The following is an 18,369-nucleotide window of genomic DNA, read 5'->3' as shown; positions in this document are numbered from 1 at the left end:
CATATATAATATCTATTGTATATTTGATATATATCGAGCATATGTAATCAAATGAGCAACGTAGAAAAGCAAATATTTTGACACACACTGACAGGTTGATACCTCAAAATAAAGTGAGCCAGAGGCAGGTGATAAACAACCCAAAATGTAGGAGCGAGGAAGATCCAAGTCAAAAAACAGAATTTATTCCAAAAAAGCTCAAACACAAGTAACAGACCCAGAGAGAAACAAAAGGCGAAACTCAAACAGTCCATGAAAGGAAAACAAGGCCGGGAGCTGCTACGACCTTCACTACACAGACGAGTGAACAAAGACAGAACTGAGGACTTGACTCAAATACAAACTGAGCTGATGACAAACTGGAGACAGGTGGCACAGGACAAACAGGTGAAACATATCAAGGCAGGAAGTAAGCTGAACTGAAACACGAGGAAGATCAGACTTACAAAATAAAACAGGAAACACAGAATGAAACACAGATAAAGGTCAAACAACCAAAAGTGTCCATACCAGGAGTAGTCCACAAAGTAAAAGTAAGTAGGGAGTCTTTGAATGGATAGAAAATTATATTAAAAAGACATATGAACATGCATGTGTTGGATGTTATGTTCTTACACATAAAGACTTACTTTTTCATCTAATTGTTCAACCTTGATATTCGTTATATTGTGCTGCATCCATTAAAAGGAGAATTAATTCAGGTATTCACAGTATAACAAAGTAAAACATGTAAAACATGAAAATTAAAAGCATTTAGGTTCAAACAGGTTTATGTTACTGAAGATAAAAAGAATTTGTTGATTGTGTCTATATTATGTCAGTTTAAAGGGACTTGTGCTTATTAAACAGATGAAGGTTCACAATGACACTTCTCACTAACAGGCAACAACCATAAAAACACAGAATACAAAAAAAATCATAATAATAACAATAATTAAAAACATAAAAACTGTTTTTTTTATCCTTTTCTGATTTCATTCTAATATTTCCATTCTTCTCCTCTTTCCTCTGTCAACATCTTTACACATCTCCCTTCTTTCTTCTATAACGCTCTGTCGGGATTGTTCTGTGCTTACAGCTTACACAGTTTGTTGTGTTTACACTTCTCTTCCAAACCTCTCCATGTACAGTGGGACTGTTCACGGGGCCATTTGGACCACGACTGCCTTCCAAGCTCTGTCTTTGTCAAAATCCTGCGCTCCACTGGACGCTTGCTGCTGAGGGAGCAAAACAGAGAGAGGGAGGAGGAGAAGAGAGGGGAAATGTGGAAGGGAGAGGTGAGAGATAAATGACGTGTGAAAAAATGTCATTTTTAATGTTTGACTAGCTCATTGATTTTTATGTTTTCACACTAACATGCTATTTACATGAGCCAAAACCAGGGAGTCTAACATCTGGAGCAGGTGTTGGTGCGGTGTCTATTACAAAATTGACAGTTATCTTTTGCTGGAAATGGGCAGAGAAAGCAAATTCCTGCCTTCACCTGCCTTACCTCACAGTAATGGGTCAGCATGGGCATGCTCTCTCCGCACTCTGGAGCCCCCATGCGGAGCTGACTCTTGTAGGAGGCACAGTGCACCACAGTGGCTGAAGTCAGAACTGCCTGCACCAGCAGCAGCACCATGAGAATCAGCAGCAGGATGTCATAGGATTGCTGGACCACACACAAACAGACACACACACATGCAGGCAAGATTGAATTATTCAGGTTGCTTTGTACAAAAGATGAAGAAAATCCTGCAACCTGCACATTGCATTCTACGGCAGATGTACACCTCATTAAGCTCACCTTTGCTGTGGGCACATCATGCAGAAAAATTTCAATGAAGCTGATCACACTGGAAGAGAGGAAGCCCGAGGCTGAAAAGAGCAGGGGTGACGTCACGCTGCTGATGGCGATCAGCACCTCCACCTGAGAAACATCAAGAAGAAAGAGAAAAATGTTCAGACCATAATAGAGCCAGAAAAAATGTAATGGACACTAAAGTCTATCCTTCTTGAGATTTCAGGTTTTTATTTTATTCATATTGCACCAACATCACAAAGTGCGTCAGGATACAAAAGAGTAAGGAACTGGACAGATTCACTTCTCTTAAGTCCAAAGGACGCATTTTTCAAATTAGGAGAAAACCTAAACAAATAAAGAACAAACCCTGATCAGAGGATTTAAGTCTGTGCCTGATCTGTAGTGACACCTAGGTTTTGAAGACATGATTTAATAGAGGAAAGAGAACTAGATTACAGATTACTGAAGTGAGTTAACTTTAGAAGAAAGAGTATTAGAAAACAATCTGGCATGTGGGCAGTTATTTAAAATAGACATGAACACCATAAACAAGGTAAACAGAATAGGACCCAGGACAAAACCTTGGGGCACACCAGTGGCAGATGAAAGTTACCAACAGAAAGTGGGGAACTCCTAGAGGTAGGAGGAGAACCACTTTAGGGCTGAACCAGAGATACTTACCCACTGCCTTAATCTATCAATCTACAGTGTCAAAAGAAATCCAACAGTACCAACGCAGAGCACTCTGGCATCAGTAGACTATGAGAAGAGCAAGACTGAGGCTCTCACAGTATTGTCTTACACTCACCAGGCATTTGTTGGGATATTCTGATACAACATGGCTTGCAATAGCACTTGGGAAACACTGCAAAGGAATGAAGACCAGATGTTTTAGTTATCACTCTGAACTGAAATCTCTGTTATAATAAAAAAAACAAGCTTAAATAATAAAAACCTACAGCGACAAGGATCCAGAAAAATGTGACAGATAAGTAGGGACCTGGCAGCAAAGCGTCCATGTTGAGGGCAATGATGCCTCCAAACACAGCTGAGATTCCCACAATCACTTCGATCACCTGTAGAGACACTCCTCATGTGAAGAGACATATTGGAACCACACAGTAGCAGAATATGTAACGAAACAGAAACCTACTCACAGAATATGCTTTGAGGAGTCGAGTGGGGAACACTGCAGGCGTTATAACCACAGGTCTGTCGTATGTCACCGACTGGAAGATGGATGGAAAGATCGAGAGGAGTTAGGGTGGAAGAGTGAAAGCTAAAGGGAGAGAAAGAGGGGAGAGGAATCAGATGGGGGAACAAAAGCAATCAATCACTCAAACACACACACACACACACACACACACACACACGCTCATATGCACACAACACACACACCTTCCTGTGGCAGCAGCAGTCCTCTGCAGAGCGGGCTGACAGGATGACAGTACTGGCCATCAACACCTCCAGCACAATCATCAAGATGAGGTTAAAGTTGATCTGAGAACACACAGAGCAGGAGGACTGAAATACAACAGAGGACGACCGAAGACGTGAGGTCATTGATCTGCTGCGAAATGAGCGATAGTTCTCATCGTCGTGTTATTATCCAGGATTTACATTGACAGCAGAGGGGTTCAGGACCAGTTTACAGCCAAACCAAACCAGGCAGGTGGTTGTTACAGCAAATGTTGACACATAGACCACCTGGAAATCTGACACCTTGAAGACAGAATAATGAGATGTGCATTAGAATAAAACATGGATGAGACAATTCAATTAAAACTCAATTAAAACACAATTATCTCTTTAGCCTTCCGTGTGCTTGTTTACTCACTGCAACATGTCTGTTCTTGGCGATGGCAAAACTAGCTATGGCTGCAGGGAGGCCCTGTGAAGAACGACAGAAGAGCAGCTGCATTTATCTACGCAGGATGCTGCAGGAGGTCTGTAAATAACGTTTTGCCGGCATTTTGACACGACTCTAATCAATGTTTATCAACTCATGCTGAAGGTAAAAAGGTAAAGTAAATGTGATTTGGATTGTGGTCACTTACAGAGCCCGCAGCACAGCGCAGGTAGTCCATGGCAACAGGAAACACGTTTCCCAGGTACAGGGAGAAACCAGATGTGATGAGCAGACTGCCCTGAGGACACACACAGGCATGCACACACATACAGATACAGATACTCATATATGCATTCAACAGGTGAGGCTGCAAAAGAATGCTCATACCAAAGCACACCCTATTACGTATCCACTTTTATGTACTCAGATCAAATCCTTATCCTAGTTCATTGTTATTTTTAGTGTCACTTTGCAATGAAGGGACCGGACTATCGACTTTATTATGACACATGTACATCCTGTCGTTATCAGCTACTCGGGCTGCATCTGTCTTTACCTAGACGGGCTTGTAGGCGGACGTTCATCTGACGTCAGCAGGTTGTGAGTTTGGCCGGTAGCATTGTTTCTGTTTGACTGGAGAAAATGAATGAACCAGTTCATTTCTCATCGAACACGCTCAGATGACTGGATGACTCTGCAGGTGCCAACTGAATTTACTGAGCTCAGCAACTGCAGTTCTTCCTCATTGTACAACTGCAATAACAGAACAATCTGAAGCTCAACTCATTTCTAATCCGTGGGGCCATTTAAGGTTTAAATCTGGTTTTATTTTACCTCCTGCTGTTGATTAATTTGCTTTAAATTTAATTTTATGAACCTTATTTATTTCTATGGCTGGTGGTCAGACTAAGTTTTGGTCCGAGGTTGTGGACGTGGTAAGAGGCACCTTTCACACCTGTTATTTTGGTTCAGACTAAACAGAAAGTTCTGAGGGTCCTGACCAAACAAGGAAAGTGTGAAAGACATGTTCAAGCTCTTGCTTGGACGTGGAAGGACAAAACAAGATTTCCTGTTGCCATCTCACTCAAATTGTCAAGATTGGGATTTTCCCAATTAGAAAACCCCAATCCTTTCAAATTGTGTTCTGGACTTTAAAAAAAAGGTAAATCCTGTTCTGTTCCTCCTTTAAGTCTCCCTGACCATCTTTCCTCTCACCCCTATGAGGACACTGTAGAGCCAGGCCCTGTAGCTGAAGCAGGGGTGCTTTAGAGGCTCCGGCTGGGCCAGCTGCAGGTCACTGGCCCTCACGTCCACCGTGTAGCTATCCCGCTCGGGTCTGTCCCGCTCCCCCCTGTCTGGCCTTCTCTCCAATCCCCTGTCTCCACGCCGTCCCAGCGAGCCGCCGCCTCTCTCCAGAGTGGGCATGTGGCTGTAGGTGAACTCGTCTCTGGCTGACAGCTCCTCACACTGCATCTCTGAAGCAATGGTGGACGACTGCGGGTCGGATGGGAAACGATCAGCGAGGAATACAACCTCTGGCAAAAGGAAGAAAACAAACAGCAAATGTGAAACAAATAAGTGACGAGAGGAAATGGACACTGCTGACGAGTGGCTGGTGAATAAAGAGCTCAGGTCCAGTATCTTATTTTGTATCTTTCACAACAAGGATCATCAACAACTCTGATTAAGAAGGAAAAATAAAAACAGTGGCAATTACAAAACTAGAATATGGCCTCTGCAAAAATAACAAACAAGCATAAAAAGGGGACAACATTAACTTAAGCCTTTACCATACCTGCTTCCTGTGATTCTAAAACTGGGAAATCTATTTAATATAAGCCCCTCACCAGAATCTGTGGTCTCCACTAGAGTCCATATATTAATGGAAAGTAAAATGTATTGTCATCATTAAAATGTTTAGCTCATAAAATATCAAAATTGGTGTGAGCCTTGAAAACCCCCCTTACTCGTCAGTCTCCACCAAATCACAGATCAACATCAAACTGAAAGAAAAACAGTCATCAGGCTCCTTATCTCTCAGCATCACTTGAACAACCTCTTCCTTTTTCTGCTCCAACCAAGAGTTGACGACTCCATCTCTCACATGCTGCTCCGTCCACACTCACCTGTTGTGGAGTCTCTTGCAAACACAGTCCAACAAAGGTATCCCTCAGCTGCTGAGATCAAACCACCACATGGAGGACGACGTCTTTTTGTATGCAGCTCCTTGTGCGACCCATCTCTCTCACGCTTACACTCACTTTTACTCCCACTCTCCTCCTCTTTTCTCTCTCCCCTTCTTCTCCCTCCCTTTACACAACGTCTCTTAGAAACAGTTCTGAAAAGTTTTTGTTTTTGAGTCCTTCAAAGCATGGAGCTAAAACACATGGCTCTTGTGCTGCCAGCCCACTTTGTGCCAAAGGGAGAGCGCCTGTGCATGACAACAAGGGGAGGACGAAGGGGCTCGCGATGGGGGCAGAGTTAGCAGGGCAAACACCCTTTTACCCTCCCATTCACACACACACACACATGCACATCATCCTCCTCACAAAAACTGAACAATAGTTGCTCAGAGCTGCATGCATGACAACACACAAAGTTGTGCGTTTTGAAATTCCACTTCATAGCAAGAGAAAGGAAGTGGCCACAAAGAGGAAATCACACAAATCCCATTATCAACAGTGGGTTTTGTCCTTGTAATGTTGAATGTGTCTCCCTGTGGAGCTCCCCTCATGTCTGCCCTCGCAGTTCACAGCCCAGTAAATTAAGATGCCCAGCAGTGCTTTAGAAAAGAGGCAACAGAGACATGCTCACGGCTTAACTCTCATGGTGTCTAGTCCAACACAGCTACACTGATGATGGACTGTTCAGCCTCAAACCGGAGTCTCCTGAATCCTGTTGGATGACGACATCTTGTGTGTGTGTGTTCATTGTGTCACTGTATGAAGCGTGTACATGCTAGTGCACCTCAGGATTCCATTCAGTCTCTAACAGAGCGGAGCATTCTCAGCTCAACATTGTTCCTGGGCAGCGGTGACCATGGCAACTCCTTAACAACTGCTGTCACCCCGTCCCTCGCCATTCTAATTCCTCCAGAGCCACACACACGGCGAATACCACTCACAGTCAGAGACAGAGAGAAATATGTGGCAACAGTTTCCAGGACGCATTCAAACGCTGATTAGAAGTGACACAATTCAATATACTGTAATACACACACACACACACACACACACACACACACATATACCAAGCTTATTTTCTCCACTTGTATTATGATTTGTTTGCTTGCTCACTTTTCACAAACACGATTTCTTGCTGGAAAATACAAATAATATTCAACTCACACAACAAACCCATTAATGAGAAATCTAATTGCAAAAATGATTCACATTAAAGTATTCACAGGTAATTTACTTTTCTTGACTAGTTCCGTTGTAAACATGCATATTTCTAAATATTTTATATAGATATGCATTTTCGGCGGAGGCCTGCTGACATGCGCTCAGTCGGCCATGGGTGAGCAGGTCGGGAGGCCAACGACAATAGTTGTTGTCCAAACCGCAATCAGTTTAAAATATTTAAAAACATAATTCAGTGTCTCTAAAACGTACAGAGTGAGACCTCTTTCCACACACAACCATACAGGATCTCAGGTAATGTTTGCCTTCTGTTCAGTTCAGCTTTTCCTCCAGTAGTGAAGCATCTTCTCAGACACATCCACAGCAGCTCTGTGATGAGGAAGTGAGAAGCTGTGACTCACCTCCAGCTCCAGGCCTCATGTCTTCAGACCAGAGGGACCTGCTGCTGTGACACACTGTCTCCAGAGGGAGGCGCCATCATCAATTGTGCTCTCCGTATTTAAAGGTAGAGAGGCGGGGTCACTCCAGAGCAGGACAAGATCTAATTGGCTGAATAGAACCAGGTGATGGGAGGGGGCGGGGTGTGTGAGTGAAACATTTATTGTGAAAGAAAAAAAACTTTTTATTTTGGCCCCAGTTAAATGTGGCGTGGAAGCATTGATGTATAATAAGATCATAGTTCATACACTTGATGTTCACAACAAGTGACCGTGAACATCAAGTGTATATATATATCTAGAAAAATAAGTCTAGTTCCACAAAGAGCATAAAAAGGAAGTGGATGGTAATCCTTAGACACTGGCTGTTTGTTATGACTGTGAAAACGTCTGGTGTCATTGTTGAAATAAATAACCCCTGACGATGCAGTGATGTCATGGATGGATAAAGGTTTACATCATGGTTAGTGTCGGCTTCAGTGTTTTAGACTATATTCTTTCATAGGAAGACACACACTCATGAATGAGTTCAAATGTAGTTGGTTCTTCCCCGTCCCACATCCTTCCACCAAGTTCTGTTGTAATCTCTCCTGTAATTTATGCTCCATTAAACAAACAGACCAACAAACAAATGGACGGGGGTGAAAACAACCTCCTTGGCAGGAGTAATAACAGATGTCCCGTTGAGGTTGTATCTGAGTCAGAGACTGCAGCAGAATAATTTAAGAGCGGATGAATCACAGTATTCTTTATATTAATCTTTATAGAGGAAAGATATATCAAGTCACACATGTACAGGTCGTATGGTTTCACTACCTCCCGGAGGACGTAACGTTTCCGGGCCTGGAGCCTCTCAAACATGATGACACAGTCGCTGCTACACGTTTAAAGACCCATGCTGACGACAGAACTCTCGTCACACGGGTGTGACAGCAGCTGCTCGGTGTGATCGTCCGACAACTCAAACAGAAAATCCAAAACACAGTCATCCCTCTGACATGCAACACTGAAACACAGATATTTAAAAGATGAGGCGTATCCAACCGCAACACGCATGAGAAAACATCTGTGGATATATTTATATACATTAACTTACATTATCAATAGCTCTGTTTTTTATGAACAATATGTACACAGTGGCCCAGGAAGGAAAAATCCTCTTTTTTTCCGACCCAGTCAGCCGACGATAGTCCCTCTTGTATTTTGCATCAGTCCCATTAAAGATACCTTTCAGTTGTTTTACTTGTTTGGCTTTAAAGAGTATTCAGCACAGATAATACTAAGTGACTGACAGATACACAAATGAATGACTCTGTATGGGTCCAGATGTTCGAGCAAATAATCACAACATGAGGCAGCAGTTCTTCCTCACAGCCCGGAGGTGAGACGTCGTTGGCTCATCACATGACGCTAAGGCTGTTCATCATCTGGAGACACAGATCGCAGAGTCTCCTCAACATGTAGCACATGTAGCGTGCGCACTAGTCTGAGAGGTTCCTGCTGGACAGTGTTACAGTAAAGGATGTTATTGGCAAAGTGTGACATGACACAGCGATCTTACAACAGTCGAATGTTAAATCGTAGTGGACGGACATCAACGAGGCAGACAGACGGACTTGTATCCATCTGTGCTAAGATAACAAGAAGCATAATAGCAACTGATGAGCTTCACAGAGACAAACATTGGATCACAAGTCCTATTATTCTCTTTCCGTCATGATCTCAGTACAGTGTCACGTCTCTGATAAATATTCTCTGCTCCTGTCGGGAGATCAGACGATGGATCCCTTGGAGGACGACAGGTGGATGGACTGGATGCGGTTGGCCAGTGTTTTCTCCAGGTCCTGCAGGATGTCGCAGCCCGGGCTGTCGGGAGGTGCGTCGTACAGCAGCTGCTTGAACGGCTCCAGCTCGATCAGGATCACCATGTTCTTCAGGAAGTAGCCCTCGATGTAGGACGCCAGGTCTGGAGCGTCGAGAAACTGCACAGAAAGGGGTGAAAAGGTTTTCTTTTTTTTTTTTTTGTGCACTGAAAATGCATTCTTCCTCTGCACCGCTGTGAACACATAACTGTGTTTGCACCTTGGTGTGGTTGTAGATCTCCACACACGTTTCTGTGTTGATGTTCTTGGAGCAGATAATCTCACAGTGCCTCTGCAGCGCCTCCAGCTGGAAGAACTTGGCTGCAGACAGAAGCTGCAACAAAACCACAAGTAGCTTTGAAAAAGTTAACCTTGAGATTATTCAGTTACCAAAGAGGTAAAATGTTTGCTTTTGGCCCTGTTGGATTGTTTTTTAGCAGGATTACGCAAAAAATACTGAATCGATTTCCTGGAAAGTTTGAGGAGGAGTGAAAAACACGTTAAATGCTGATGTGGATCCAGATTAGTGGGCGGATCCAGGATTTTTCTTTCACTCTAACATTGTGAGATACGTCATTTTTTCATTTTCATTGATTTCAGAATAATTCATGGATCTTGATGAATAAAGAGGGGACTGATATTTATGATTCAAATAAAAATCTGCATCTTGTGATTTTAAATGTGATTTCATAAAGGGACTGAGTAAAGTAAAGGCCTGACCTCCATAACCTCAGTGTTCCTGATGTGCATCGCTTCTGTTGCTCCAAAGTAGAGATACTGCATCACCAGCTGAAAGCAAAAACACAAGCAAAGTATACACACAGTACAAAATTAGACAGGAAGTACAAGGAGCACATGATGCATGTGCCATTTAAAAGTCTGATTATACAGTATTACCTGAAAAATGTGGTATTTAACATTGCTGATTTCAATGCACGTGTTTTCACCACAAGGTCTATTCGCTAGAAGAGATTTGAACCTTGAGAGAAAGAAAAAGAAAAAGAAAGAAATTATCAGCTTGGATAGAAAACAAGTTGTTTTAATCACTGATTGTGAAAAAACATAAATAATACAAAGCAGAGTAAGTTATGATTTAACGACACAGTAATGGGTTAGTGGGTGAAATTAGTTTTCACGAGTTGGTTTGATGTTTCCACTGAGGACGTGAAGTCAACAACACATTTGACTGACGTGTCATTTCTCTTCAATCACCCTGTGACAGGACTGATTGGTTCACGTCAGTGTAACATGACACAGGAGCGAAACAGACGTCCTCTCTACATCCCAGGGGCGGGGGAAACAAATGACCTTATTGATCAGCCGGAGGAAATGTAGCGTTCTGACATCTCATCTCAGGAAGGTATCAACTCTGCATCGAAATAGTTTGGCCGCTGCTGTAGGAGTTCATTCATCACAATAATTCAGAGCATATGTCACCATCTACAGTGTTCTGTCTCCTGGATGCACGAGTATCCTGAATTTGTGTGTTTTGTAAGCTGAGACGTCAGAGTACCTGTTGGAAGCTGTGAAGAGCAGAACTTTGTGGGCGTAAAAAGGTTTCCCCTCCACCAGGAAGGTCACGTCAGACATCTCTTTATTGTTCAGGAAGTGAGGATCTGAAAGATGAAAAGAAAGAAAAACTAGAATAGAGGAGTACAACCTGAATGTAATTCTCTGTTCCACTCTCCGAACACTAGATGGCATCATTTGCATTTTAATCATATACTAGTAGCAGCCAACTACATCACATCATTTGTGCTGTATTCATTTTGTAGTTTTACTGTACTAAAGAAAACATTTCAACATTTGAGTAAAGACAGGGTCTCACCCAGACGTGACGACTGCTTCCTCTTGATCTCTACCAGTTTGGGGATGGGGTACGGGCCGTAACACTGGGTGAAGATTGCAGACAGCTGCTGGCTGATGACTTCATTCTAACAACAACACACACAGAGCAGAGAACATATGCACATGGTGTAACACTCCTTTCTCTCTCAAAGCAAACGTCCTCCGACACAATCGTCACCACAGTCAGGGAGGTAATGTGCCTCAACCTTTCATCAAGCTCAGCTCTGACACTGTTCCTGCAGATGTTTCAATAAGCTTCACACTCGCAGCTATTTCACACCTCAGACGAGGATCAGATGAATATCACACTCGTTTCTTACTCCCCCGGCTCCTCGGGGAATTCTCTGATGGAAAACAGGACGAGTTAGTGTGGGAGTGTGAGAGGGAGAGAAAGACAGGAGAGCGATGTTCTTACTCTTGCATCTAACTTTCTACTGTGTGTGTGTGTGTGTGTGTGTGTGTGTGTGTGTGTGTGTGTGTGTGTGTGTGTGTGTGTGTGTGTGTGTGTGTGGAAAGGAGGGGGGTGTGTCATTCAGCTGCAGCAGCAGTGCGCAACAATACAAACCCCACGTGTACGAGCTGCCTGCTCTTACTAACAAACAGCTTCAGCTACTCCACCAACAACATAATGCAGTGGATAGATGGATAGATTTGATGGACAGATGATCAACGGACAGACAGACAGTTAGATAGATAGATAGATAGATAGATAGATAGATAGATAGATAGATAGACAGATAGACAGATAGATAAATAGATAAATAGATAGATAGATAGACAGATAGATAAATAGATAAATAGATAGATAGATAGATAGATAGATAGATAGAAAGATAGATAGATAGATAGATGGATGTTTGAGGGAAGTTTTCAGTGGGCTGAGACAGCAGATCCTCGTCATGGTGGGACAGACAGACAGTGTCAGGGTCCCTGAGGCCCTCATAGAGACGAGGGTCACTGGCCCCATCATACATCAACCAAGACACAGAAAAGGACCAACACAGCAGATGTAAGTGTGTGTGTGTGTGTGTGTGTACACTACAGTTCTACATTATCAGCACTGACAGAGAAACTCATTGCTGAGGGTAGTGAAGGTAAAACAAACAGCGGTGCCAGGCGGGACAATGATGCTGTTTTAGATCTGATACAACTGAACCAAGAGAATCACGAGCTTAAGTACTGAGACTCCGGGGGGGGGGGGGTCATATCATAAATCATTATCATTTAGGTAATTGCTATTGAGTCGGCCTCTGGGGCTCTGTCAGTGTGTGTGCAGCTGATGACCTGACTATCTAATGACAAACATAAAACACAGAGGAGGAGGATGAAGCCGTGGAACAGTGAACAGGACTGATACAAATAAAAGCAGTGGTGGAATGTTATGTACTTCAGTGTACGAAGTAAATGTACTTTACTGTACTTAAAAGAGTCCAGACTGATGTAATGTTTCTCTGCTAATATTGTCATTTATATTTGTGTTTACATTTTACGTATATCATTTTTATATTGTTAATTCAAGTTCTATTTATTTGGTTGTATGTTTGTTGTACTTTTACTTCAGTGACATGTTTGAGTACTTCCTTCACCACTGCCCCAAAGAGAGTCCTCACTCAGTACCTTGCTGGCTCTGAGGATCTGGAACATGAGAGGCAGGCCGTGTGTGATCAGCTCCTCGGTGTACTCCTCTTCCTCGATGCAGCTGAACTCTTTCAGGAGACCCTGGATCAGAGGTCGGCGGTGCTGGTGGAAACACGTCCGCAGAGACTCCATCCAGGTGTGCAAAGTCCACGGGACCCCTGGAACAGAGTAACAGATATTACAAACACGCACAGAGGAGGAACAAATACTGCGTGCAGGATGTGATACTGTAGAAAATACATGCACGTGTATGATAGTATTTACAGAAACGTACCAAGGCTCCGGATATCTATGGTGATGTCTACGTGTCCGTGTTCTGAGCTGTGATACATGGCTTCTTTCAGGGCTTTGAGTTTGGCCTTCCCAGATCGGATCAGGTCAATCTGAGACGGACTTCTTCCTTCCAGGTCCGAACCTTCGGCCAGAATCTCCTCCAGGGACAAGACATCGCCTTTCCCCGTCTCCGTGTGGGACAGGAGCTTACGAAACACGTTTCTAGAAGAAGACGGGCACAAACACAGAAGTGAAAGTTTGATTGACTTGCAAAGATTATGAGAGCCTGGTTAATCACTGATTTTCAAATGTTTGTTGTTGTAAGTCTCCTTAAGTGGCACTGTTGTAGAAAAATGTTGATATGACAGTGATTGAGTTCCGGTCGTTACTGTGATAGACTAATCGGCAATCTGCATCTCACAGCCTCGCAGCTTTGATGTTTATTCCTGCATAAAATGATGGTTTAATTAACAAGTATATCAGGATAAACCCATTTTTCTTTGCAAATCTATCAACAATGAAAAATCCTTCAGGAAAAAAATGCTCATTTTATGCAAATAGACAATCAAACTGTCTTCACAGGCTGACAAAGAGTTGGTAGAGTAAACAATCTTCGACATGAATGAACAAAGAGAGAACAGAGGATGTCATTTAATAGTCTACACCCATTTCACTCATTTCTATTAATAGCAAGAGCCTGTGTGCAGAAACACTGTTTTTAATCTAATGGTGCATTTGCAGAGAAATGGATGTTTTAATTTGTTCAATGCCCCTAAAGGCACGCTTATTGTTCCTGCTTTTTGTGGCCTTTTGTGAAAACTGGATGAAAGATGAATTGGTAATTGTTATTTCTGGGACAGTTTCTGCCCATTCTTTAATTCACTGGCTTACATTTCATGTAAGTTGCCAAAAAAATATAATTTATTGTTATCAAAAATACTTGTGACTGCTGTGTACCAGCTTTGGTGGAAAATGCAAATCAAACAAAAACTACTGAAATACAGCACAAGTATTATTAAGATTAAAATAGTGTAGAACAATCCTGATGCTTATCACGATCCACACAGCGAGACTCTGCTGTGTTTTATTAAGTCTGTGTTTTCAAACATTTTAGATACGTGTGAAGAAAATTGAATAGCTGGTTATTTTTTTCTTTTTATTCACTTTAGTTTCCATTTTCATTTATTTTCATTATCAAAACATTTCAAATATATCTTTCTATCAAGCAAAGGTGCAATTGCTTTTCCTTTTCCTATTTGTTTTGTGAGCATCAGTTAAACAAACAAATCTTTACACAAAAAAAACACGAATGTGTGTGTGTGTGTGTGTGTGTGTGTGTGTGTGTGTAACCTGTGTCCGTGAGCTGCTGCCAGGCTGTAGGAGTTCATGTCTCCATGAGGTGCAGTGGAGATGCCATTTCGGTACATGGTCCCCACCATGGGGTCGGCCCCGCGCTCCAGCAGCAAACCCACCAGCTCAAAGTTACCTGTGCAAGAAGAATAAATGTATATATACACACAGACGCAATAAGATTGAAGCAGAGTGAGACAGAGAGACGGATGAGACTGAGGCAAACGTTGGATCATTTGTTCTGCATGCATGCCTCTATTTGTCTTTATTTTCCAAACCCCCAGGATAGATGTGCCTGTGAAGCTGTAACTCAGCCAGTGAGCCTGCTGACAGTCAGGTGTTGTTATCAGCTGTTATCAGTGGGACAGGAGGGGAAGGGGGGGGGGGAGTCACATTGTGTGTCTGTACCTGCAGCAGCAGCCAGCTGCAGTGGGGTCTCTGTGTAATTCTCCATCCCGTCCTGCAGGGACCCCTCAACGTTCGCTTTGGCATCCAGCAGCAGCTGCAGAGGTCGGGCGGGGACACAGAGGGGCATTATGGGAGAGAGGGGGTGATAGGTAGACGGGGAGAGGAGGGTGAGGAGAGGAGGGTGAGGAGAGGAGGGTGAGGAGAGGAGGAAGAGTCAGTCGGCTAATGCACCAGTTTGGAGTCAGGTGGGTAAATTTGAGCTTCTCCTGCCTGATGCTGGTTTAAATCTATAGCAGTTCGATTGAGCGCTTTCTAGCGGCTGGCTGCAGTATAGTTCCTCTGCCTTCTCCATGTAAGCAGGTGGGACATGGACCAAACTAAAAATTCAGAGTACAGGTCAAATACATGTTTCTCAAAGATGGTTGCTGTGATTTAATCTGGTTCTTATCACACTGTTTGTGCAAATGTTGATTTTTGCAGTTAGTTTGGTTTGAATTAATTAATTTAATGCATTAAAAACATGGATCAAATGTCATGATTGGCATCTTTATATTCAGTCATCGGAGGAAACTCAGACATCTGCATTTTTAAATATGAGGCCCTTGCTATAGTACTGTAAAACTGTATTTAGTTTGATGGTGTGAAAGTATATCTCACATAATGTCAAAATATTGTCTCAATGTTGAAAATGCAGTAGTAACTTGTTACGAGTGGAAATAAACACTTTCACAAATCTGTTTCACTGTTTGGTTGTTTTGTCATTAGTTCAACAATAATTTGTTGCTTAATTCATATTGAAAATTGTCATCAAATAAAACTGCTCATACCAATAAAACATGTTCCACTGAATTACAGTTAATTCTTTGTAAATGTTCTCGACAAGCTCCTGACTCTCAAACCTTTATGTCGTCTAATAAAGATGAAAAATAACTTTCATTTGAAACTAACATCTTGGGAGAGTGAGTGTGAAATGATTAAAGTTTTAATGGCAAAACATTTCATAATTTCCCTCTGAATTTAATCTGTCCAACATCATCCTTTCTTTTTATCCGATGTCCTCGGAGATGTCACAGTGGTCTCACACGGCTTAAACACTTTCCATTTAGAATTTAATGATTCAGAGTCCAATGGACAAATCGCTCAGAGGGCAAACTGAATTAATTAAATGAGTTCGATAACAATTAGACAGCTGTGTTTCCACTTTCCACTCACTTAATGGAGTCTGATTTAGGCTTTACTCCACATAACAGCTCAGATCCAAACACTGACCTGGCACATGGCCTCTTTAAAGATGAAAAGATTAAACTCTCACAAATAGCATCTCAGTAATACTTGTGTAAATAGAGAGAGGGAGAGAGAGAGAGAGAGAGAGAGAGAGAGAGGAGAACACTCGTAGTGGAGGGACATTATCATCATCACCACCAAGAAGCTTTGATGACAGAAAATGACAATGACGACCAACCATGAGCTGAGGCACAACGAGAGGTCATGATGAGAGAATCACAGGTGAGAGGAGGACGTCACTACCTGCACCACAGGCACGTGTCCGTGTAACACAGCGAAAGTGAGGGGCGTCGCCTGCCGCGTTTCGGGAAAGACTGAGGGGTGCTTGTGCACTGAGTTTGGCACCTGGGGAGGGGACACAGGTGGGTGGGTCGGGTAGGTAGGGGGGGAGAAAGGGGAGGGAGAGAGATACGAAGCCATTAAAACTACTACATGGCTTATGGAGCACAAGAGAAGCAGCTGCAGGGGGGAGAGAGGGAGGACAGGAAGCTCTACAGGAGAGTAATTAAGTGGGAACCCCGGGGCTCCAGAGGACATCCTGTCACCGTGTTCACCTTCTAATGAACACGATGGATTGATGTGTTGAGTTCAAGCCTCATCCTAATGGTCTCACCCCGATCTCTTCACCCTCCACCTGGGTTTGTCTGACAGGGCTCTGACCTGACCTCTCTAAGGCTCATCTCTCTGGTCAGGATGAGATGAATAACTATGAGCCAAATGAAAGCGTGACATACATGAGACACGCACATGAACAACACACAAAGGCAAACATTTCTCCTCAGGCTGCTATAATGGAAAAAAAGGGCGGCTGGGATGCAGCAGAGACACAGGCACACAGATACAGATAGAATGATTCAGTGACACTTTGTAATACTGCGATAGAGTATTAGCGCCAAACACAACATTTTAATAATTGGGGATTAAGAGAATTAAGACAAAAGTTATAAAATGTTGAGAATTAATTTGTAATTTAACAAAACAAATATAAAATTGCAAGAATACAAGAAAACTTTTTCTTAAGGAAATGAGCTGAACAGATGTATCGATATTATCACATTACAACTTTATTCTCGGAATATCACAACTTTATTCTTGTAATATTCCAACTTTATTCTCCTAAAAGTATGAATTTATTCTCGGAAATCGTTCCTTTATGTGGCACTAATTCTCTGTCGTAAAATAAAGCATGGAAATAACAGTTTGATTTAATAACACACTTACCTGCACCTACTACACAGGTACTTAAATGTACAGTGACAACAGGGGAAGTAAAAGTCTTAGAGGAGCAAGGGAGAAATAACTCTGGTGTTTATGTCAATGATTTCATCTTGAGTCATTTTGAGGCGTTTGCAACCATCCGAGTCAAACAACATTCATCTTAAACAGTTTAAATTTAAAACCAGAAGCATAAAATGAAAGTGGGACTTGTGTTAGTGGACAGCGCTTTGTGTTTTGGGGGGTTCATGATTACGGTGAACTGCACATCAACTGTGACACAATGGCTGATGGGACATGTTGTGGCTGAGGTTGACTAACGAGGACTGGGATCATGAGGCCTTCACTGACCACCCTCGACTGAGCTCAGGTGAAGGATGGCAGCCTGATTCTCTGCAGAACCTGTGAGGGATTCAGTTTGTATTCAGCCAAGCGATCTTTATCACTTTCTCTTTTTTCCGTGAGTGAAACCAATAAAATCGACTCAGCCACAAACCTCTGAGTCGTGAGTTAGGTGTCAGGGCCTCATGATGTTAAGGTCTTTTACATTTAGCAACTTGACACATGGGAGAGATCGTCCATCCTTTATTTGACAGTGATCTCTCCCGGGGTGTCGACGCAAGAATGTTGTTGCAAAAACGTAGTTTTCACCAACCTCGCTGTTAATATCGGCCCCTGCATCCAGCAACATCTGCACCATGGCCTCGTCTCCACGGACACAAGCGTACATCAGCGGGGTCATCCCCTGCAAAATGACACAGACACAGAGAACGGGATCTTTGCAGAGGAAGATACACTCCTTCATTTTGCACCAAATGCACTTAGAAATGTACCTTCTGCTGAGTCCTTTGTGTATAAGTTTAACTCCAGTCTTTATTTTTTGAAAATAAAGTTTTGCTCAGCTCAAAACTTGTATAATTGACACTTCGACTCCCAGGGCCTCGAGTGTGACGAGAGTAATAATCTGCTATTGATCAAAGTTTTAAAGGACAAGATATAAGTCAATATTTCCTCTGAGGCCTTAAAGGGCGCCGGCTGACGCTCTCTGAGAGAAAAA

General features: G+C 42.7%; 2 protein-coding genes across 7 annotated transcripts in view; both read right to left on the bottom strand.

Moving 5' to 3' along the window:
- Positions 1 to 163: 163 nt before the first annotated feature.
- Positions 164 to 6,060, bottom strand: mlc1 (modulator of VRAC current 1). 3 transcript variants are annotated; one of them, XM_020102132.2, is made up of 12 exons: positions 5,762 to 6,060; positions 4,851 to 5,170; positions 3,844 to 3,933; positions 3,624 to 3,677; positions 3,407 to 3,508; positions 3,185 to 3,286; positions 2,944 to 3,015; positions 2,746 to 2,862; positions 2,595 to 2,651; positions 1,790 to 1,912; positions 1,493 to 1,654; positions 164 to 1,214 (listed from the first exon to the last, which is right to left on the bottom strand). In XM_020102132.2, the coding sequence occupies exons 2-12, from the start codon at positions 5,106 to 5,108 to the stop codon at positions 1,140 to 1,142; spliced, it is 1,212 nt and encodes a 403-aa protein (XP_019957691.2). In that variant the 5' UTR covers positions 5,109 to 5,170; positions 5,762 to 6,060; the 3' UTR covers positions 164 to 1,139. The 3 variants fall into 3 exon arrangements, with proteins under 3 accessions (XP_019957691.2, XP_019957690.2, XP_069383957.1); XM_020102131.2 differs by having other exon boundaries at positions 164 to 1,217; positions 5,762 to 6,058; XM_069527856.1 differs by lacking the exon at positions 5,762 to 6,060 and adding an exon at positions 5,692 to 5,753 and having other exon boundaries at positions 164 to 1,217.
- Positions 6,061 to 8,177: 2,117 nt separating this feature from the next.
- Positions 8,178 to 18,369, bottom strand: part of btbd11b (BTB (POZ) domain containing 11b) — a 70,970-nt gene continuing 60,778 nt past the window's right edge. For 3 of the 4 annotated variants that reach the window (XM_020102178.2, XM_020102176.2, XM_069529073.1), the window contains 12 exons: positions 17,968 to 18,057; positions 16,341 to 16,442; positions 14,814 to 14,907; positions 14,406 to 14,541; positions 13,057 to 13,277; positions 12,762 to 12,940; positions 11,125 to 11,230; positions 10,810 to 10,912; positions 10,194 to 10,275; positions 10,017 to 10,085; positions 9,517 to 9,630; positions 8,178 to 9,416 (listed from right to left, as the gene is read on the bottom strand). In XM_020102178.2, coding sequence (XP_019957737.1) covers positions 9,207 to 9,416; positions 9,517 to 9,630; positions 10,017 to 10,085; positions 10,194 to 10,275; positions 10,810 to 10,912; positions 11,125 to 11,230; positions 12,762 to 12,940; positions 13,057 to 13,277; positions 14,406 to 14,541; positions 14,814 to 14,907; positions 16,341 to 16,442; positions 17,968 to 18,057 — 1,506 coding nt within the window. In that variant the 3' untranslated portion in view covers positions 8,178 to 9,206. The remainder of the gene's footprint in view (positions 9,417 to 9,516; positions 9,631 to 10,016; positions 10,086 to 10,193; positions 10,276 to 10,809; positions 10,913 to 11,124; positions 11,231 to 12,761; positions 12,941 to 13,056; positions 13,278 to 14,405; positions 14,542 to 14,813; positions 14,908 to 16,340; positions 16,443 to 17,967; positions 18,058 to 18,369) is intronic. The other variant, XM_020102177.2, reaches the window with a different exon arrangement.

This window comes from Paralichthys olivaceus, chromosome 7 (assembly GCF_024713975.1).
Source record: "Paralichthys olivaceus isolate ysfri-2021 chromosome 7, ASM2471397v2, whole genome shotgun sequence".
NCBI classification, from domain to species: Eukaryota; Metazoa; Chordata; class Actinopteri; order Pleuronectiformes; family Paralichthyidae; genus Paralichthys; species Paralichthys olivaceus.
Note: the sequence above shows the minus strand (reverse complement) of the source record. Positions and strands in the feature narration are given on the sequence as shown.